This window comes from Mytilus californianus, unplaced genomic scaffold (genome assembly GCF_021869535.1).
Source record: "Mytilus californianus isolate M0D057914Y unplaced genomic scaffold, xbMytCali1.0.p SCAF_12, whole genome shotgun sequence".
Classification (NCBI taxonomy): domain Eukaryota; kingdom Metazoa; phylum Mollusca; class Bivalvia; order Mytilida; family Mytilidae; genus Mytilus; species Mytilus californianus.
The window spans coordinates 33,105,185-33,129,280 of NW_026262604.1; the positions used below are offsets into that span (position 1 = coordinate 33,105,185).

General features: G+C 31.7%; 1 protein-coding gene and 1 long non-coding RNA gene across 3 annotated transcripts in view; one reads left to right on the forward strand and one right to left on the reverse strand.

Annotated features, from left to right (window-relative positions):
* Positions 1-8,606: 8,606 nt before the first annotated feature.
* On the reverse strand, positions 8,607-11,406 carry LOC127722436 (uncharacterized). Its single transcript, XR_007991728.1, has 2 exons — positions 11,290-11,406; positions 8,607-8,673 (listed from the first exon to the last, which is right to left on the reverse strand). It is a non-coding gene; the product is annotated as an uncharacterized LOC127722436 (long non-coding RNA).
* Positions 11,407-12,698: 1,292 nt separating this feature from the next.
* LOC127721726 (periostin-like) overlaps positions 12,699-24,096 on the forward strand; it is a 42,904-nt gene continuing 31,506 nt past the window's right edge. Inside the window, exon 1 of one of the 2 annotated variants that reach the window (XM_052228525.1) lies at positions 12,699-13,705. In XM_052228525.1, coding sequence (XP_052084485.1) covers positions 13,586-13,705 — 120 coding nt within the window. In that variant the 5' untranslated portion in view covers positions 12,699-13,585. Of the gene's footprint in view, positions 13,706-19,684; positions 22,175-24,096 lie in introns of those variants that run through there. The other variant, XM_052228524.1, reaches the window with a different exon arrangement.

The following is a 24,096-nucleotide window of genomic DNA, read 5'->3' on the forward strand; positions in this document are numbered from 1 at the left end:
TACGATGATTGGGTTTTAGGGTCCGGTTATCCTGTAGGATATTGCGGACTATCGTACGTATTGTTACAGGGTTACATTGTAGATCTGCTTGTCTTTTGCTTTCATTTTGCTCCGACTATTAGCCATAATGGCAGTAATTTTTTTTATTTATGGAGGAAGCTGGGGTGCCCGGAGAGAACCTTGGGCTGAAAACTGACATTCCAAGTCAACTACGATTTAAGTCGATCGCACCTGCGACGTGCGGAGTTCGATTTCACAACATCTTTCTTCCAAGCTACTGATACAATAGAGTAACTATTAAAACAACTTGGCCACCGAAGCCTTTTCGAATGTTGACCTTGATATGGTTTAAGTACTGGTGTCGTTGGTGGTACTCTCTTATTGACATATACACTCATTTTCTTTGATAACAATATATTAATTTTTAGAATAAACCTGGAATCTTTGATAAGTTTTTACAGCTCTTCAATCGATACAATTCTGGTGGAAGTTAAGTCCCAGAAGGTATCAACAGCCCGGTAGTCAAGATTTTTGTTCAGACATGCAATTTCATTGATATTAACATTTTCAGTCAATGTACTGCTCGCGAAATGTTGAATAGTGTACATAACTAAGGTTCGTTTACCTCTAGCATAGATTGCCTGAGACGTTTTTTGCACAACTTTCCAAAGTTTTTGATTGTTAATGCTCCTTAACTTTGTATTTGATTTGGCCTTTCAGCTGTTTTGATTCGAGTACCACTGTTGAGTTTTATATAGACGAACCGCGTCTGTGGTACAATATGTTAAGCAAGGTATCAAGCGTACAAGTTAATGCTCGTCTCCAACTAGAAGATAATTTAAGTTGTATCTTATGATGTTTTGTACTTTATATACCTTTTCTTAGTCTAAAACATGTATCTGATATGTGTTTAGACTCTGGGGAGACTTGTGGCATACTCTATGATATAAAAAGTAAAAATACCGAACTCCGAGGAAAATTCTACACGGAAAGTCCCTAAGCAAATGGCAAAATCAAACGCTCAAACATGTTATGCTTTTTTAATGTTGAAAACCAAATAATTTAATTATTGATGTAAAACATCTTCTGATTGGCTGAAAGTTTTTGTCTATCAGCTCATATAAATAATTTTGTCATGTGGCCGTGACGTCGACAACGTTTTTTCATGATTTACTCCTTTAAACTATAAGGAATGACTGTAATATTTATCTGTCTGTTCGAAATAACCTAAACAATGTAGTGCACATTTTTAAATAAACCGCTACGCGTTTTATTCAGTGTGCAACAGATTTTTGACGTTATTTCGTCATAGAGAGAAAAGAAAAGCACAGTCATTCCTTAAATATTGACCAATCAATGCATTTTATGATTTAATTATTATTATACAAAATAGAAAATACTTATATGTTTTCCAACGGAACAACTCTGCATAAGATCATAGGGCAAATTTATGAACAGTCGTTTGTTGGATATCTGTTTCAGTAACGTTATACGCCAATTAAATAACAATCATAACAGAAATTGCATAAGCACTTTTAACGACATAAGCTTTAAAAGACTTTCCTTTTGTTATATTGTAAAAAAATAAATAATAAATAATTGATAAAGTATTATCGTATTTCGTTTGTTATTGTTGTTGTGGACTATAAATGCTTTTTGTGTTCATTCATTTGTTATGTGCCGTAATTCGATACAATTGTTATTGAATATATATGAGTTTACTGGGGTTGTCGTTTCATTGTCGTAAAATGAACTTCATAGTGTATGCCATATGTGATTTTAATTTATAAATCTTCCTTGTCTTTTCATATTACGCAACCATTGAACCGCTAATTCTCCGAATAGTATCTTTTAAATTTTCATTTCTTTTAAAACAAAGAGCATTCTTAAAATGTTGCCAATTGTTAATGTCATAAATTTTATTAGGTTCTTGATTCGAAAAAGGGTGAAAATAATACTTTTGTTTTGTTTAATCCAAACATAGGATTGGTACCATAGAAATATGAAATAATAACACAAAGTAGAATAAAAAGTCACATAACATTCATATTTCAAATGACAATATTTTTTTATATATGACACCAAGCCTTCTCCCGTCATGGATATACTACAGGTTACATTTGGGAATTAACACAGCGTCATTACGATTAAAGTGCCTGTGAACTATCAAATCGGTCATAACAAAGGAAAAGATTTATTGACATAAATTTTTAACTTTTTTATCACAATCCTGGTTAACCTAGGATTTTAGGTAAAAAAACAATACACTTATAGTTAACTAGCTAGGTTTGTTGTGCCTTAAGTTTTTATACGTTCTAGTTATTTATCTATATTGATATTTTTTATTTCCAAGATCTTTAAATATATAAATTGAGTGCTAGTTTTTTTTTTAATTGTTACGAAATGATAGCAAATGACGATCACATGTTGAGCAAGACGCACTTCTGAGCTTTTCGCTACAAGTCATTTGCCTTATTTCGTATTACTTAAAACAAAAACCACAGTTGTCAATTCTTGTTACATGTATGTTATTCTTTAATAAACGTGAACGTGAAAATATATAATCACGTCAATGGTTCTACCGCCGCCGTGTGAACTTGTGAGAGTTTTCAAGTGTTGGTGTCATTGGTTCGGTCCACGGTTGGTGAATCTAGAAACCTTATAATCGGTTGTTGCTTGTTTTCTACCAAGTATGTTGCGTAATGGTCGCCTCGGAGTAACAATGATGGTTCTCGGCAGGTAGTAAGTACCCTTATTATTGTATTATTTTCACTAGCTATTTGCGGCGCTCAATCCCAGTATTCTTGACAAAACGTATGTTGATGCATACATGATATTGGAATCCTTGTAAAATGCAAATAATGGGACGTTATAATTTACATCTTTTTGTCTAGCATAGTATGTCATAAAGCTTTCGAGTCACAATCCAGTTGCGTTAGCTAATGCGAATAAACATTATACTGTTTTGGCTTTTAAGTAGCCAATCAGAATATCCCTGTATATAAGCACCGCTACAAACCAATTGTAATGTAAATATAGTTATCTCTTGACTTTTATATATTTTTATTTCTGTAAACTATAATGCGTTCAAATTGACATGTCTTAAATCCTTCAAAACCAAGTACACATACAACAGGAATAAAGGATATATCTGCTTTCGGAAAGTCCGACACAGCGGAAATATACATTGCGCTATGGTTGACTTAAAAGCCGATTTGAATACTGTTTCGGAGATGGCTGAGTTGATTGTCTCGAAAAACAAGATTATTCATCTTTCCGATTTACAATTTTACACATAAAAATAATAGGCATTATTACAGGGAAAAAAATCGGTAGCACAACAAAAGTACAGATTAAATTGCATTGGCGGTTTTCACTTTTAATTATATTTAATACTAGTATCAATAGATTAAAGGCAATATCAACAGACGCCAAGGCAGTTGTAATGGATGCAAATGATGTTAGTTCCCAGTTGGATATAACTAAACCGTAGAAAAATAATAGTAAGTCTAATTCGATTTCATATATTCTGTACAGTATCATAAAATGAAAAATTCCGGCCTCAGTTATCTCAGTTAAAACACAGTAAATAGTTACTACGACCATTATATATGATAACGAAATGAATAATATTATCGTTACAAATAATCCTAATGCAGTCGTTTCTTTGACGAATGTTTCTCTGTTTAAAACACATATAAGAATAAGAGAGGCGCCATTACAAATAAATCCAAGAGTTACTCTTGTCTTAAAAACGTTCTTTTTTTCTTCTTTGAACGATCGCACCTTGTTTTTGCAACAGCATCTTTTGTTATAAATGCAAAGTAGGATTGAACATAAAATATCCAAGTAAAGATCGTCGCAAAATTCCATCACCACTTTCTGTTGAATTCCTTACTATATGTTATTATCATATTTCATAATACACGTATGTGTAAAGTTAATATTCATTTCAATTCCAGTGACATTTTGCCTTTTGTTTTGATAAATAATCTAGTGCAAGGTATTCAACCAAATGATTTTATTTAGATCGGTATAGTTTTACAAACCGTTTAAAATAACCGTACACAGTTCATTACCTTTGCTCTTTTAAAATAAACCTACTTTATATACTCATCCTATATTTAATTGATTGATGCCAATGATGGGTTTTTCAATTTGATTTTTTCAGAAAGGGAATTTGGCAAAACATATTTTAATAGTTTTAAAATCTTTTTTTCTTGACAAAAAAATAACAAAAATACCGAACTCTAAGTTATACTCATCAACGTAAAGTCCCTTATCAAATGGCAAAATCAAGTTCGACGGGGTCAACTCGTTCAACATAGTCTCCAAGCTTTGTATTATTGAGTGAGAAAACATCATATATATGTGTTAAACTCAGATCGACGTCCGTTCCTCAAAACAACGTCCTATGTACAGTCATTTTCTAAAATCCGTGTCCAATATTGTAACCCCCTATTCGACATACAATGTGATGTCATATGTTCCCAAAACGACATCCTATCGAATAAATAATAACGAATAGTGAATAATGGGTAAAGTAAATAAAGAATTAAGGATGTTCGCTCCTCTGTTTCAAAATAACAAGCTTTCTAAAAGACTGTTATAAATTGATAGTATATAAATAAAGAAACTAAAAAATCAGAAAAAAATGTAGGGTCTGTGTGCTCGTTTTCGAGGTATATACCTTTGAAAATTTGGCGGGAAATGATTCTCTCTAGACTTTTCATACATTAAACATTGTCATCCTTTTTCTTTTAAAACCTATGGAAAAATAACAAGGATTTTATAGGATTTTCAAATATGGCTTTTTAAACTATATATAATAAAATTGTAAACAGAAAAGTAAGGGTAAGCGGGATAAATTTTTTAATGGCACTACATGGATAAAACCAGAGGATTCAGAATATCTGGCAAAAATTCAAAAACAAGAGGCACAAACATCCTTAAAGAAAATGGCCAAAGAAATTAAAGAATAAAGAAATGAAGGATCCGCCATCCGAACCCTCTATTTATTTTTAACGAATGTTATTTAGTTAACAACGTTCGTGTGTTGTATTCAATGTAAATACTAATACCTTTCGTAAGACTTCTCCTTTCTATATCTCTTATGTAGGCGAGACATAATATTTGCTTGTACACTAATTGATACAAATATTTCCAAATGCATCTAGCTTTTCAGTCAAAAATAAAACTTAATCATTCTGAGAAGTTCATTTTGTGGGATTGATAAATGCGCAGCCACGTTGGAATAGTAACGTTACGTGTGAGTGTCACATCTGCTACCATTCCGAAGCACGTGAGATCACTCCTGGTTTTTGATGGGGTTAGTGTTGCTCTATTTTGTACATGTTATATGCTGTTGTTTGTCTTTTGATCGTTCTTATACGCCCGTCAAAATTTTGACGGGATGTTTTATGATATATTAATGTCCGGCGTCCGTCTGTCTGTCTGTCTGTCTGTCTGTCCGTCTGTCCGTCTGTCCAGTGTCCACATGTCGCACCGTAACTTGAGAACGACTTATCCAAATTTCATGAAACTTAACATAATTGTTTCTTATGATGGTCAAACAATCTGTATACCTTTTTGTGAAAATAAGATTAAAACTTTTTGAGTTACGGGACTTTGTAACTAAAACAGGGGGGTGTTTTTTTCATATGTCGCGCCGTATCTCAAAAACGATTTATGGTTATAATTGCTTAAAACTTTACACTCTTCTTAGTTATATTAATCTAAAGATCTGTATACTTTTTGGTGATGATTCAAAATTTTATTTTAGAGTTATTGAGTGTTTTTTGTAAAAAAAAAAGGGGGGGTTCACATGTCGCGCCGTATCTCAAAAACGATTTATGATTATTGCTTTAAAATTTACACATTTCTTAATTATATTAATCTAAAGATCTGTATACTTTTTGGTGACGATTCAAAATTTTAGTTTAGAGTTAATTATTTTTTTATAAAAAAGGGGGGTTTTCACATGTCGCGCCGTATCTCAGAAACGATTTATGATTATTGCATAAAACCTCACACACAAGACGACGGGCGTATCATGCGCTCGTGGCGCAGCTGTTTATTCATTTTTGGCCTCTTCAGTTCGTTTTCGATTTAAGCGTTTGGTATCTTTAGCCTTTCTTTTAATCATATATTTGGTTTTGAGAAATTGCCGCTCTCAATGCATGATAACAAACACATAGAATAATTATCATGGGCCTTCAGATGGCCCGTTGATGCGTTACATTGTACATGTCTCCCTAAAATTTAATCAAGATGAATATTGAATTCTGTATACATACAGCTGGTCTTAGCTTATATACATATTTTTGTATTATTTCCTACAGCTTTTATCACGTGTTGTTGTTGCAGACACTGTAACCTGCATTTACATCTCTCAGTGGTAACTCTATGTAGAAGGCCTAGAAGAAAAAGTTTTCCCTAGCGACGATGCGATATGTTTTTTTTTTATTAACAGCTCTTAAAAAATTATTAAAATTTTGTTAACTATTTAAAGCATGGCCAGTTTCATTTTGTTATATCTAAAATGACATATTGCTCGAGGGTTAAACATTTCAATATTTCAATGATTATTCAACTTAAACAGTAAACTTACAGAAAATTCCCGTTTCAACGTCAGCTCATGCAGTGTCAACACAAGATTGCTGAAAACTGCATGGGCTGGTGTTATCCTTATGGACAAACCCAATGACATGGTCTAAAGTAAAGTCTTGATGTACTTTTAGTTAAATTTTGCCTTATATGGAAGATTTTGATAATATACCCTGAATCGTTGACTATTTTTTTTCTCGTGTAATTTGCCGCCATGTTCATTCTAAACATTGCACAAATCATATTAGAGAAACAGATGCTACCGCTTTACTCCGATGTCTTCAATATTCATCCACTCTCGAAAGTTAGGTTTTCAAATTTTTTAAATGCTATGTAAACCTCGCATTTAATTTTAAAATTGAAGTTTAGAGAGCGTATAAACATCGTAATAAACGGGGTAGTGTGGTAAAATTTATATTTAATAGAAAGATTCGTCGTGGACATTTAAAATCGGTACCATACGATTTTATATCTTTTTTTCTAATTTATTTTAAATTTTGATTTACTACTAGTTTAGATCTTTATATCTCGAATATACCTGACGAAGGTCGTTGCAGAAACACGTTTAACGCGCACGGAAAATGTTTCAAGCGTTTTTTCTTTTTTTTTTTTTTTTTTTTTTCTTTTTTTTTTCTATTTTCCTTTTTTTTTTTAATTCAATAAACAAAAAATTTCGAATATTTCATTTGAAATACGATACATTACATAATAAAATACAAAACAGTTTCTTTCTACCATAAAATAATATTTTCATATTTAACCAAATATAAAATAAAAAATTAGACAATGAAATGATAAAGAAGGTATTTAAATAGACTTCAAAACTGCCGAAGGTTAAATTGATAGCAAATTTGTTAATCGTTTTCTTTAATCTAAATATAATGTCTTTAGATGTTATTTTACAAGGTACATTAGGGGAAAACATATTTAAAATTTTCAATTTATATTGCTAAAAAAAGATAAAACAGTCAACAAGGTGTTAAGAAGTATAAGTTGGGTGTGCAGTATTAACTTTTACAAAAGAACTTTCTTTCATTAAGCACATGTTAAAATTGTATCCCATAAAAAATGGTTTGAAACAACATTTTATTGGTTTTATCTATTTCAAAACTATCATTCGATATCAATTACCGAATCCGGAAAATGGGCTTGACATTTTTCAATATTTAATATTTTCTGAAGGTAAAACATCAGAAAATTAGGTGGCGCGTAGCATAACAAAATAGACCACTTTCGAGTTTGTCCTTCACCGGAAAAAACTCGTCAATTATGCGCGCCTTTATGACGTCATTTACCAGATAGAGGGGATCGCCTGTATCCCTGCACTATTAATGTTCATCAAGCGTCTTAGTGATCGTCATTGTGCAGGATAAAATAGAAATAATGTTTGTTCCGTAGGTACTTAATCACAATTCCCTAATGATAGCAGTGCTGATTGTCAATTATGAGAATTTAATTTTCCGAATAATTCGTGCAATATAGCATCATAGTTTTCCAACCACTCGCTCAACATGGGAACGGAAGTGACGATGCCCCTAAACGCACGAATGATGTTCACTAAAACCAAAGTTATCAAACATATCAAGTCATGCACACATAAATTAAACATATATAGCAAGAGTTCATATCAGTATATAAACATGCATCATAAAAGTTCTTAAAAGCATCTGACAAGTTAAACACACACTGAAACATGCACTTGTGAGATAAAAGCACAAAAGCAAAAATAAAATGGTTTGCACATTAAAAGCACATATAGATTAGTTAGTTACTAAAACTAGCACAAAGCAGCAGAAGCACTATAGTAAAGATAATAAAATAATATTGCCATGCTGAAAATAAAGCATTAAACCAAAAATAATGAACAGAAATTAACTGGTTTTGCAGGCAAAACATTGGCATGAGCTGCCAGACCACGAATTTATCAAGTTCTTGAACTGATTTAAAGATGATTGCTTACGTAGCACATCTGGCAGCTCTTTCAAAAGCTTAGCACCTGCATACCTTAAAGATTGTAGGCCGTATGCAGTTGTTCTTACATGTGGTAGGTCGGCTGTATTCTGGTATCTGAAAGAGTAAGTGTTTTCCTTTAAGTGTATTAAATCATCGAGATAAACAGGACAATCTTTATTAATAATTTTGAAAACTTCAATAGCCAATGATCGCATTCTTCTTATTTTTAAAGATGGTAATTTTGATTTGCAGAGTAGATCTTCATAACTTGCTGAATAGTCTTCATAGATTAACCTTGGTGCTCTCTCTTGAATTTTCTCTATCTTTTTTGTATTAACCTCCCCACAAAAGTGCCAAACTATTGGGCAGTAATTAAAGTTGGACATTATGAAAAAATAATATATTGTTAATTTTCCGAGTTTAGTCAGGTGTTTTCCTATCCTTTTTAATACATTCAACTGTTTGGATGCTTTTTTTACATATTATAGAGACATGTTCATTGAAATTTAGTTAAAATCTATTGTTACGCCTAGAAGTTTAACGTTATCTTCACATTCTATTTCATTACCTTCTAATTTAAATTTTAGGTTTTTGTCTTTAGTTTTTTTACCTACAGCTATTGCCTGAAATTTTTCTGGATTTGCTTTCATTTTATTTATTGAGAACCAATTTATCAAAATTTTGCTTTCATCTTCTAGAGCATTGATTAATTTATCTAAATCTTTATCTGCGTATGAAAGGGTGTTGTCATCTGCATAATTATAGAGTTCACTTTTATGAATAAAAAAGAAAATGTCATTTAAAAAGATATTAAACAATGTTGGCCCTAATATCGACCCTTGTGGCACCCCTTTAAACATTGTTTGCCAGTAGCTTGAATTAGTACCTACTTTAACACACTGTTTTCTATTAGTTAAATAGCTTTCTAAAATTTTAAGAGAAGAAGGGGAGACACCATAGGATTTTAATTTTAGTAGGAGGAGGTTATGGGGTAGGCAGTCAAAAGCCTTGGACAAGTCCATTAATATAGCTGCTACATATTAATTCTGATCTAAAGCCTTTTTCCAATCTTCAATTATTTTTAATAAAGCGGTTTGGCATCAGTATCCTTTTCGGAAAGCTGATAGAAAAATGTGGAAAAATGAATTAAAATATTCCACAAGTTGATTTTCTATAGACCTCTCAAAAATTCTTGAAATCATGGGCAATATACTTACAGGTCTATAGTTTCCTTTATCTAGAGTGTTTGATTTTTTATGCAAAGGTATTACTTGTGCTTCTTTTAATTTATCTGGGAAAACAGCTAATTCAAATGATTTATTTATTAATTTAGAAATTGTATTGGATAGTTCAGATTCAGATAATTTTAATATTTCTGAAGAGATTCTATCTTTTCCTGTTGCCATTTAATGTTAATTTCATTGATTTGTTTTTTAACAAACTCAGAATTTACTGGACTAAAACATAGTTCTTCTTTTTCTGGTTTGTTTTCTTTTATAACTTTAATACTGGGATGGTGTTCATCGATGATAGTATCTTTTGAGCCGATATCTTTGGCAACATTTATAAAAAAAGTTATTAAATAATTCAGCAACTTCATTTTGATAATTAATTATTTTATTGTCTTCACATAGTATTAGATCTTTTGAAAAATGTGAACCTTTGTTAGTTAAGAAGGGCTTGATTGTTGGCCAAAAATCTTTGCTGTTAGGTCCTCCTACACATCTTTCCATGAAATAGTTTCTGATGGATTTCTTTTTAATTTTATTAACCAAATTTCTTTGTTTTCTGTATGATTCCCAATTTGTTTTATTTATATAGTTTTGATATTTGTTATATGCCATTCTTTTTTTTTTTATATATTTCCCTTCGTAAAGTTTGATTCATGAATGGGGCTGGTTTGTTGATGGCTTTCTTTTTTTTTCATAGGTATATGTTTGTCTATAACCTCCATGAAATTTGTCTCAAATGTGTCATATGCTGTATTAACATCTGCTGATTCTTCTATTATAGCAGTTAAGTTTTTTCCATTTAAATCTGTCAAAAAATGTTCCTGATCAAAGTGTTTGAAACTTCTGTAATTTATGAAACCTTTATTTATTTTTGGTAGTTTGTCCTTAATTAGAGTGGAGATAATGTTACAATGTATGTACATCACTCAAACCACAGTTGAAATTTAAAATGTTTTGACAATAAGTTGTTTGGTTTGTAAGAATAACATCATTTAAGGTAGCAGGAGCATGTTTTGTGAAACAAGTTGGTTTATTTACCAGATTTGTGAAATCAAAAATATCACAGATATCATGTAGGGGGGTGCATTTTTGCTGGGAGAGCATGTTATAATTTAAGTCACCAAGTAGAACAAATTTATCATAAATGGTTGATAATTTATCACATGTACATATAAATTCATTTTTAAAATTATCATCTTTTATTGTAGGAGGTCTATAAAGACCTGCAATTAACCATTTTCTATTATTAATATGCATTTCTACCATAATTGATTCAGTAAATTTAAGTTCATAATTTTCTTTTCTATCGCATGCTATATCAGATCTAACATACATGACAAGTCCGCCACCATGGGATGTTCGGTCTTTCCTCTAGAAGTGGAAATTATCGACTTTAAATAGAGCGTCTGGAAAAGATTCATCTGTTTTTGTTTCTGCTATAATCAGCATATCTACGGTGTTTTTACATAGAAGTTCTTTAATGGAACAGAATTTGTACCTTAGGCTGTTGATATTAAGGTATGCACACGTAAATGTTTCAGGGTGCTTCCTTCGTGCTTCATTTAGTTCTGAAAATATATCATATTGATGTTCATCTCCCGAGTCACTGTTTACATTATTTATTTACCCATTTTGTGAACTCCCAGATAGGTTAAAACTGGTATTACAGCTCTGGTTAAATGTGTCATTAAAAAACGATTCCGTAAAGTTTGGGAGTCGCTGGCTGCATCCATAGCAATAAAATGTATCATCTGTCGTTGATAAGATGTGATATTGTGTACTTGAGATGTTTGTACATTTAAGGTGTGTCCAGTTGTCGCAAAAGTCACATTGAAAGGCCTTTTGGTTTGACCGCACTGATTTTTTGCAATCTGTACAGGGATGTTTGATAGGCCCTGGATTGATGTGAATATCACCACATAGTAAAATTGTTAATATAAAACAGAATTAAGATGTACTTTTGATCTTCCTATGTTCAAGTGAAATTTTTTCTGGTCGGCCATGTTGTGAGTAGCCTTAGCGCAATACTAAATGTCTAAGAATGCTACCTCGCATGTTGCTGTATAATTAAATAATGATAAATTTTCCCTGTCATGATCTTTTCCGATTTCATGATCAAAATTAGATAGTCGCTGGTGTTGGGAATAATCATGTACTTTTCCAATCTCCGGCGCAGAGGTCATATTCGTTCCGTTCCACATTACATAACACGGCATTGGTACTTTTCAATAACTTGAAGCATATTAATAACGTCGATATGGTGCTCAACATTACATAGCTTTGCTTTTAATCAATTAATGTGTGTCTAAAATTAAGACAAAATACAGCCCAATTTATTTTTAAATTGGAACAATATTCAAAACTTGAAATATTCTTTTCCAAATAGCAGTTTTCTTCCATCTTTAGACATTTAAGCATACTTCTGCACTTGAATTTTTATGTACAAGAACCCATATAAATTATAATTATAACATATACATGTATATATTTTAAAACCTAAACCTTTAGTGACCTCCTTTAAATATAATTATACGGTGTTAAATTTATTACGACGATGATTTTGATGAAAACAAAATTTACTGAAACGTGAAAGAGAAGAAATTTAATTCAATTTTTAAATAAAGTCGACAAATTCAATGAAAAAAGAGAACTTAAGAGGCAATTGTCGTATAGACGGAAAACACATAATCAGACATATCAAAATTACAATCTGATATCAAATTTAATCAAACATGTACCAGCTAGTTACGTAAATTCATCTGCAATTAGGTCCCAAATAATTACATCATTTAATAATTATGTTACCTTTTATTTACAAAATATCCTCTGGGATGCCTCAGGGATGTACATTCAGATTCGAATTACATTTAAAGGCATTGAAGTTTCCACTAAGCTAAATAGGTAAACATTGACACTGGATCGTTTTCATCTAATTACTTTCGCTAGAATTACTCATTCGGGTAGTTTTGTTATATTTAACAAGTTTCAAGGGTGTTCTGACATTTTAACTTTCATAAAACATGTAGTAAAGTTTGTTTTGCTGTTTGTTTTCCTTGAACTTTTGCGGTTATACATGCTCATAGCTACCATATAATCTAAACACAAGGATCCTTGGAGTTTTATTGTACAAATTACTTTATAACTACATGTGATATTTTAGTTTTCATTTAGAGGAAGGAAGTACGGTATGCGTCAAGCGATTGACGAATAAATCTGTTTCTGTATTATTTAAAAGAATTTTACTGTTTCAACAAAGGAGATATATGTAAAAAAAAAAGTAGCAGTTATATCCTTGTGTCCATTGTTGATATAACGGTCTACAGCCAGGACGATATCGAGTGACTTGATGCAAATGTGACAATCGTACATCGACAAGACATATTTAATCTAGTATTACTGATTATGCTGCAAACTTGGATGGAGAAGTTCTTTTAGGAAGAAAAAAAATGTTTTACAATTTGGGATGTTTATTATGTGCATAAAAAAGCATCGTGAATTTAAAAAGGATTAGTTTCATATCGATAATAATCAACTTTTAATCAGATCTTTAAAAATAATATTACAAATTTAATGCAACTGTTTAAAGGGTTTGTTGAAGCGAGTTATAAATTATAGCAAAACTGCATTAAACTCAAGCTAATAACTTAGTACATCGGTGAAAAAAAATCTATTTGAACCATTTAACACAGCTCAATTAAAACGCATCGCTTGAACGGATCTTTGATTCAACCACTGTGACAGAAAAAAACCGACTTAATTCATACATTATATTCTTGAAGACTTTGGCTACCAGGATGTTCAGGATGGTATTAGTAACGTGCTTCATCTTTGTCGGGATAGTGAATGTAGTGAATGGATATGTCCGGAATTTTACGTTGTATGACGTCATAATGGATGATAATAGATTCCGAAAGGTAAGTTCTCCCAATAAGCATTTATTATAACAACTTTGGTTTTCCTTGTTAGTTTATTTCTCAACAGTTATTTTAACATAAAAATCTAACAACTTGGGAATCAATGAAAATAAAAGCTATTAGCGTCACAGCGGTATGCTAGATGTCTTGCAAAGGATGATTAACGTTATTGAATTTAGATACATGTACTAGAAATTTACTATAAAGTTAAACAGCAGTTAACTTTACAAAAATTGGATATGTCAGGATTTTCAAATGTTTTAGTGAACAATCATTGGGTAACTGTAACCGTCAATTTCTGGGTACTATTTGTATCTGATGTAAACTTCTATACAGAGGGATGAGGAACAACAATATCCTGTCTTTGATTAATCCTCAAAGAGAAAGACTGTCAGTGTCCATTCACATGAATTACACTAATCTCGAACCCATGCTGTACCCTTATTTCTCATATGGTATTTAAAATATATTCAACCTCTTGAAATATATTCAACCTCTCAGAGTAATATATTAGTATGCTGATAATATAGATTCGATTAAACCTGCTGGTTAGTATACAATAACACAAAGAGAAACTGCATTGAATTGAAGGAAAGAGATTTAATTGAATTTTAATAACATGGCATAATTTTCATATCATCTAGTTTACATTTATATTGCACTGCTTTATACAAAATGCACCTAGAAATAAATACCAATAATGAATAATAAAACGTGCATAAGTATGTTCATGTCGAGCAGGGCGATACAACAGATAAAATCATATAAAAATCGTATATGAATGTATATATGCCTCTGTTGAATGATTGGTTTGCTTTCGAACAAGACATGTGCACGGTTGCAAATTTTGAGTAGTACACTTTCCTTTTCTTCCTAAATGAATATGTACATAAGATTTGTTTCAATTTTTTAAATTGTAAAAATCGGTCCCACCTTTTCTCTAAAGTACATGTAACTTGTACCCATCAAATGAGTTTGTATTAATGTACCTAACCATAGTTACCCTCAAAATAAAATGACTCACAAAAAAAAATTAAATGATAACATCCGTCACCAATTAATTCAACTAGGAGTCAAGCTGACTGGGAACGGTTGTAAATTTAATTTAAAATTCGAATAAATGTCTAATTTCAGATATCAAAACAACAATTTAAAACACTTTAGAATATCTTCAAAAAGAAGTGTAAGGTTGTGACACTTTCTGTGTCCACTTAGTTTATTTTGTTTGGATATGGTAATTAGTTTTGTGATAATAAACAATCCCTGGATTAAAAAAGTCTATAGTTCTCGTTTCCTGTTATTTATTTTTGTTTGGTTAATCTAAAGGGTCAATATTTGTAATTGAAACTGGGTAAATGTTTATGTATGTTTGACCTTTCATAAAAAGTACAAAATTTTAAAGATTGGCCTATTTTCAGCTGAACTTTTTCTAGACAACTATACACAAGAGTCTAAGGCAATAAATGTAAGCAACTAATGGTCTCGGTATTGTCTTCATTAATTGAGCAAAACCGAAACCATATTTGTATGCTATAAAAGGCTCCGGCATGACGACTGAATGTGTGTATCAATTTAAAAAAGAAAAACCAACAATAAACAAATACACAATGTATGACAGGCAGCAACCAACGACAACCACTGAATTACAGACTACTGCCTGTGAAAGTCTCAAAAGAAAATGTGGCGGGTTTTTCGAAAATGAATAAATTGTCTAGCAGATATGTTGTTTTTCTATTTAGTTTTCCTATCGGAGACGTTACATGGAAAGCTTATCGTCGCAGAGAATATTAATGCATCTGTTATAGACATTATGGCTTGTATATAACAAATTATGATGCAACTCGGTTTGTTGGATTCAATTAGACTGAATACGAATTCCCCTTACAAATTACTCCCTCGGGATGAAGAATATATCCCGAAGTAAATTAGAATCATTGGCCTTGTTGGTATCAATTGCATTTTATTAATCGGTTTTTAATCATCTGTCTTCTTCTTAACTTTAGTATACGACAAATTGAAAGACAAAAATCAATTACAATTCATAACTCTGCAAATCCTTCTTATTTAAGCTGTGGTAAACAAGATGTTGTTTCCTCACTGAACACTTATTCAACGTGCTATCTTCTTGCAAGTCACTGATAAGAATTTGAAAAAGGCTTATGAAGTCGCATTTGTCAACTTGGAATCATTTTATTTTTTTTCAAATAACTTAAGTAGATTGTACCCTTCTTCAAGGATTAACGAAGATTCTATTGTCCGTTATTGGCCAACATGTGTTCCGAATTACCCAAACTATATCGGACAATCATGTTGTTTGAACCACCTGTTCATACATGGATATTTTCATGAAACTATGAATTTTCTTTACAAATTCTTTGATAACTTTAGAAACAAATAGGAAAAAGCCTACAACACATTCCAAAAGAAAAGGTCTCTCGATCTAAACAAAGCTTCTACACATTGATTTGTACTATTACAAAGAATAACACATGAACTCCCCGCCCCTATCTATCTAACAATGTAGTTCAGTTTTGAATAAGAGAGAAAGAAATCGGCGTACTCGGTTAAATAACGTTGAAAGAAAGGAATATATTTCTGTGAAGAATTTACGAGGAAAGCAAAGGTTTATACTTTTCATGACTATAGTATAATGTCTTGCCCCGTTACCTATATAATTATATAGTAGGCCGTTAAATACATTTGACTTCCGTTGAAAAAACAATGAGTATATACAGGTTCATTATTTATTTAAAAGATTTTCAGCGTTTTACTTCAACATGTTTTATCAGACATGGGAGGCATGTATGTATATTTATTATCAAATGGTTATTTTCTTTATTTCTTTAGAACTGTTGAAGCATGTGAAAATTCACTTTGAACTCATTTCTTTATCATTAAAACGTGTCATATTCTCTTAGCATATTTAGGTTTTCTATAAGCTGGTTCTTGTTTTTACATAAATATATAAATACAATTTATAACGCTAGAAATCGTAAAACATTTATATCCGTTTAATACACAATGCGTTTAATCTTCGTCGGAATGTGTCATATTGTATATGTCATAACATTACGAGAGTGAGAATAGTAGTAAAAACCTGAATATAGATCTATTTAAGATATTTACATTGTGTAAGTGATGTAAGATACGTGTATTCGATAAGAGGTTTAACTTTATCTATGTTTTATAAAAGTGAAACAACCAAGAAAGTGTTATCTGAGATAAACGATTATTATTTCCTATGTAATAAAAAGTTATGCAATCCATTTAAGAGCGTGTGGATAGGGGTTTACAGAATAGAGAATAATGGGAAAAAGTATAAAGAAAAGAGAAAAATGGACCAAAAAAATAAAGAAAAGAGAATAATTGGGTGCTATAATATAAAGAATAGAGAATAATGGTAAAAAAAATAAAGAAAACAGAAATGAAGGACCCCTGGCATCCAGACCCTCATTTAAAGTCCATTGTTTGCGACATAATAAAAAAATTCATATTATGCAGTTTGAGAGGTAAATGTATTATACACACCTATGATGGCGTTAGCCTGATTGGGTGTATCTAATTTACAACAAGATATTATTGTCAATAGAATGATAGTTTTCAATAATTTACGAGGGGGGGGGGGGTCTTTCAGCTATTTGACCATTATGTGTTATTGATAAGCATCATACATGCAGGGTATCCAATTTCATTTAATGACATATTGGTGTAAGGGAGCTACCATTTGATTTTTATGGGGGGGGGGGGGGGGGGGGGGGCTAGGATGAAATTTGAAAAAAAAAAGGCAGGTAAGGAGTTTTGAGAAAAAAAGGCAGGATGAGACGCTTGCAAAAAAAAAATCAGGACGACAATTTAGGTAAATAAAAGTCAGGATAAACTACAAAAAAAAAGCAGGGCCGAATAGAGTGAAAAATTAAAAGGCAGGACAAAATTTTTCATCCCCCCCCCCCCATAAAAATCAAATGGTAGCTCCCTAACGTATAATAAAATTATTCATATCAGACTGAGAGGTAAATGCGTGCATGGACTATACATTGCAAAATATTTATTTCTTATAAAGATTCTTTTTTTATTTAGATGGGAAAAAAAGGGTAAAAAGTTGAAATAGGTTTTCATAACGCTTCAGAATATTGAGACAAATATCTACAGCCAACATATGTACATGTTTGTAATGTCAAAGTTGGCTGCTATCCGAAATACATGTAAATCTTCCATGGTTATTTCCAGTTATTAAAAAACATAAACAAGTGTCTTTAAATGCAAATGATAAACGGCGAAAAAGGCGAAAAATACATGGCATCTTTTTTGTTAACCATACAAGCCTGCAGGTGTCGAAATGTACCATTACTCGACGACACAGTTACATACAGAAGCAATGTCTGCATATTATGAATTACTAAGTGTTACTTGCTGTTTGATGTTCAGGAATTTCAGTTGTGTGCTTTCTTAAAATAAAAAGATGGGTATAATTGCCAATTAGACAACGATCCACTTGAGACAAAATTACTGTTCCTTACTGCAAACGTCAAATAAAAGTAAAGAATAGAAACATAATTGATAGTACATGTAAGTACGAACAATAAACCAAAAAAAAGCAGACATCGCTTCCTCGTCAGTTGATACGTGGAAGGACGAGATTTCAACGTAGGAAGAATCTAGCAATGAACCGAAAAGAATTTGTACAAATATTTACACAAAAGATCTTAAATACTTTAAAGGTTCTTCAATATTGACGGCGATCAAAGTCTTTCGACAGCTGTTTTGAAACTACTAACGCGATGAGCTTTGATTTGAAATAATATTTACATGGATGACGAGACACTAATACCATTTTGTCCTCTATAATTACTCGGAGATTATAGAGATATTGGTTTGTATTGAACATTCACACAATACATCTGATTGGTAATTATGATATAGATTGAATTAAGTTTTTCAACATGCCTGCATGTTAAATTATTAAATACTTCTTTTAGTTATTTTTTTTTTGTCGTCTAGAGTGATAGTGTAGTGGACTGATTTGAAAGGTGCCATTGGAATAGATTTTAAAATGTTCAAGGATGTTTTATTTTGTAAAATTGTTCCTTAGATAAGAAATACGTCTTATGTATAAAGTTGTTTTCAAGGGTGGATGTATGAATACAAAATCTAAATCAACTTTTGAATGATGTACGACGAATAGACACACGAAATTGCAGTACTTATCGTGACATATATATTCTCTTTTTTTGGGAAGGCTCAAGCAACTTCGAAAATAACTATCTACAAACACACACTTTTAACATGTTAAAATATAGCTCCAATTCCCTAAAATATATGCATAAAGCTCTCTCTCTCTCTCTCTCTCTTACATACACACCAGCTCAAACACAACCGCAAACACAACTTCTTTAGAAAACTCGTCTAAGCAAGATTGTCAAATGATGGACGAGTTCGAACTTTGCGATCGTCAGCTTATATCATCAATATTTCCTGTTTAAGTGGCTATTAAATAACGTTTTACGATCGATTACGGTAAAACAAACTGACCGTGGTAAAGTCACTATTGACAAGGGTTGATAACGTTGGATCAATATTTTATTTTGGAAGACTTGACACACAAGACTATCGATCGGATTTACATGTATAATGACTACCTTGGAAGTTTTAGAAGTTTTGATTGAATACTTCATTTTGGAACATTGACACACAAGATTATTGACCTCGGACGTTTTGATTGAAAGGATTTTATTTTGTAGATCGAATTGATATTAGACTACTCGTGATTCAGTATAAATTTTTCTATTCGTTATAACTGAATATTGTTCTTAAAAGGACAATTTTATCGTGAACAAGTTACTTTTTAATACATGTTCGGTATATCACGTGATTATTTAAGAAAACATATTTTTATAAAGGAATGAATGATTTGATTTGGACTATTTGGATTACCTATTTTTATAAATAACTTTATATTTTAAATGCATCTGCAATAATATACATAGTTGGATTTTATTTGGATTTTTTTATTTGCAAGAACGTTGCGGGCTTTCTCAACAATTTTCTGCAAACGATAGACTAAAGCTATTTGAAGCTCGTGAAAAATCTGTGGGTTTGCAATCAGCTCAAAAACAAATATATATATACAGCATACAGTTGCACATATTGCACTCAGTATGTTACAGGACTTATGTGTGGGAAATGTAATGGTTATGCAATTGTCCAACCGCCTCCATTTTGCGGATAATTGTGTTCAAATTTATTGAAGTCCGCCTACACTGTGACAGATCTGCTTTATGTGTTTTTTTCCTATTCCCAACCGTGTAGATACATGTCGCCAGTGCTGTAATAACTTGATATAATATCGTGAAGTGGAGACGTTAAGTTGGTAGCAATACCCCGCCATGCAAAGTTGTGCAAGACAATTACTTGATAAATTTCAAAGGTCAACATTACTTTGTGTTAAAACATTGGTTAATTGGAAGTTAATACAAGTTGTCATATAGAACTTCCAAAGCTGGGCTGGTAATTTCGTAACAGAAGAAAGTTAATTTATCAACATTTTATTATCTAAAAACGAATCAGTAAAATTAAAGGAAATCAAAATAGGAACATTCATATATCGTGTATATGTTTAATGAACGATACTGCTATTATCAGTGTTCGGTTGTCTTATGACGTAACACATAAACTTTGGAATAAGGAAACTAAACAGAAACATGCATAGTGTATTTGTTTTGGCCATACGGTAATTGAAAATGTGCATTTCTCGTAATTGTTAACAGAATGCCGTTAATAAGATTATTTTCTCATAATGTATGTAAAAACAAGATCTTAATTAACTGTATAATGATGATCACTAAGAAGTGATTTCTCATTCATTCCGCTACCCGCAAAAACTGCTCATATTTTTATATTGGATATATAATATACCGCTTTAACTACTTGGCCGTCTGTATGCAAATTGTGCACATGTTCGACTGACATTTTGAAATTTGCGGCATCAAAGTGATTAGGTGATGAAATTTATTAATGAAATTGACAACTAATTCGGTGGAAAGGTGATTCTAATTTTGGAAACAAGCAGATGTGTTTATATATAGTGCAGCAGACGAAATGTTCTAAATTTGGATAATAGCATCCAAATGTCACAATAATAACGATATTTTTGTGTCTTGAAACAAGAATAATAAACATTCTTTCAAATCTACTAATTTTCAAAAGGAGATCGTAATTAAAAATGAGTATTCTTAAAGATATGTAATCGGATTATACGTGAGAGCTGATTTCCGATAGATTTAAAATTAAACACAATTCGTGATTTTTTTTCGATGGACACAAAAAGAACAAACGCAAATCCGATGAACGCATACATGTATCATATTAATTATTTCAAGTGGCTATCAAAATTCAATATCCGGACCTTTTAGTCGTAACACTAAACAATACAAAAATACGTTTCAAGTTCTATATTTATCCGAGATTTTATCGAGACAATTTATTAACTAATTCCATTGTTGACAACCTCACATTCCTCACTCGTCAACGTGAACAATCTATATAAGTAAAAAGGACTACGATTTGTAGATTGTATACTATTACAGCTACAATTGTATACCTTAGTGAACACGAAACAATATAGCTTTAGTGTACGTACATTGCATCTTTATACTTACACGCAAACTGAAGCATATACGGAAGGTTAAAACTTCAGCTATTCATGCAATAAATAGTACAAATTCGGTCGTAAAAGTTTTTTACGCCTGTGATAAATAAGAAAATGAAATATTTCTACACATAAAGTGTACCTTTGTATGTGTTGTTGTAAGAATTACGGAATTAAGAGACGAATCTAAATTTTTTTGAGGATTTTCAGTGATGAATAAAAGTTTTATACAAATACAGTTCCTATATTTCGAAACCAACAGTTGAAGAATATTGAGAGTGCATATATGTCGCGAATAAATAGACGACTCGAAGTTTAGTAATTAATATAGATGAAATATATGAAGTACCTAACAAGTTTATTTGTTTAGGAGTGTTGTGAAAATTTAATTGTATACAACAGGGAATATTTTCCATTCATAAAACGCATGTTAAGAAAATCGATGACTTTTGTGAATGGGAAAAGACTACAATTAACACTCGTACTGATAAATTATTCAAATTGACCCATTTTATTTGTTATGGTCCATTGGACCTCGAAATTGTTGTCCATGCAAGGAGTATCATTTCCTTAATTCACAAGGGAAAACCACCTCCGTAAAATGTGAATAATTGAAAATAAACAATCAGATTTAGGATTACATTGCTTATTATTAGAAAAAAGTGTTTATTCAGCTATAAACAACTATAAACAAAATGAGGATCTTTGTGGAATATGCACTATTAGGAATTTTGTTCAGTTTTAATGGAGTTTTTCCGGAAAACCTATACACAAGGTCTAAAACAATTGTGGAACTGGTATCAGGAACGAATAGATTGCGACAGGTAAGTTCAGCCATCTGTCAGTTAATGACCATGAGAAAATAATTTAATATTCTCCATAAAACATCATATGGGAAGTACGTTGGTCATGTATCATGGGAAAATAGATTGTGCGTCCGATGTTAGAGATTGATAATCAATTGAGAGAACTAGTAAACTCTTGGCTTTTTATATTACATCCGTTGCAAAGATATACTTTGCAGTATGGGTTTTGTTCATTGTTGAAGGCCGTACGGTAGCCTATAGTTGTAAACTTCTATATCATTTGGTCTCTGGTGGAGAGTTGTCTCATTGGCAATCATACCACATCTTGTTATTTTTTCATTATAAATAATTTTGTTTAAATCTATAGAAATAAGTAGAACGAGGTATTACTTTTATTGGATATATACATGTCCATGTATATATATATATATACGGAAAGAAACGGTATACATTACAATACACATTTTAATTCTAAGCTATTTAGCCTTACGTTTCATATTTTGTATACTTAGTAAAAAGTGGACTGGAATTGTTTTATATAATGACTACCTATATTGGCAACAATGTGTACACGCAGTACGTTTACCTTGACTCAAGATAAGAATACAATACAATAGATAACGATAAATGAAAAGTATTCATTGTTTAAATACAAAAGCATTTAAATAAAAGGTACATACAGCATATTGATGTATTTGTCTTTATATTGGGTTTAAAAACTGAAACAGGGAAAGGGGGGGGGCACTTTCTCAAGAAATGTTGTGTTGTTATGAAAAATAAGGACGAAGGGAAATAAGGGATTATTTATATTACCATACCAATTGGCGGATTGTAAATTTAAAATGCGGGTCTAGTGACGACTGTAAATATGAGCTGCACCGGGTTCTGTTGTATTGGTGAAAATAGCAAAACAACACGAACAACCTACGTTTTAGGGGACTGAGACTTGCATTTTCTATTTGCTACATGTATTTAACATTTTCAAATAGTTTTAAATGACAGGAATCCGACATAATGATGTTACCATCGATTAAAAAAAAAACAGAAATCACGCAGGATATAAACGTTGAAAAAAAGAAGAAATGAATATGGCAGTCACTGCATTTGTAAGTTGTACGTTCTGAGATGGACTGAACGACTACATTTGCAAGTTGGACTGAATAAACGGGTAGGGGTTACATGTCCCGATCGAACTTGTATTTATTAGTTAACCGCGTTATCAAAGACAAGTCGTAATATTGTGTAAAACGTCATCAAATGTAGATATCTGTCAAATCATATTGATGTATTGGCCGCCGATTATTGCCTTATTGATTTAATTAAATGTTAATGTCCATCGTTATGTTAACATGACATGTTTATTTACCAAGACAGATCCCAAGTTGTCTCAGTTTATCTTGTAAACGTGTGAAAAAGTATAAACAAAAATCTCGAAAGGGGGAGGTCCATAAAACCTGACGTCCCAAACGCTAGACTATCAATAAACGGAACGAATGGAACAGAATTATCATATTCCTGACGGAGACGTTTAAAGCTTACTATGCGATATGGGTTTAGCTCATTGTTGAAGGCCATACGATGACCTATAGTTTCTAATTTCCACATCATTTGGTCGTAGTGTAAACAAACATTCCTGCAACAGTGCCACTGTGCGTTTAAGTATGTCTCGGTATAAATCATAGTATTGCTTGAAAACAACACATAGTTTTGCCATCCCATGTTTTATATGGCGTATTATATTTGTTGTGCGTCAACGAGGTTGGATAACCTTTTAAACTCATAATACGAAACATATCAAGTTGTATTATGTAAAGAATACGGTGCATATATAACGCATACAGAAATGTATTTGAACCATAAATGTGCATTTAAAGCCTTGTATCGCAAAATATACCGGTCTTGAACTTTGTCATAAACTTATGTTGACTGACGCTTAATAT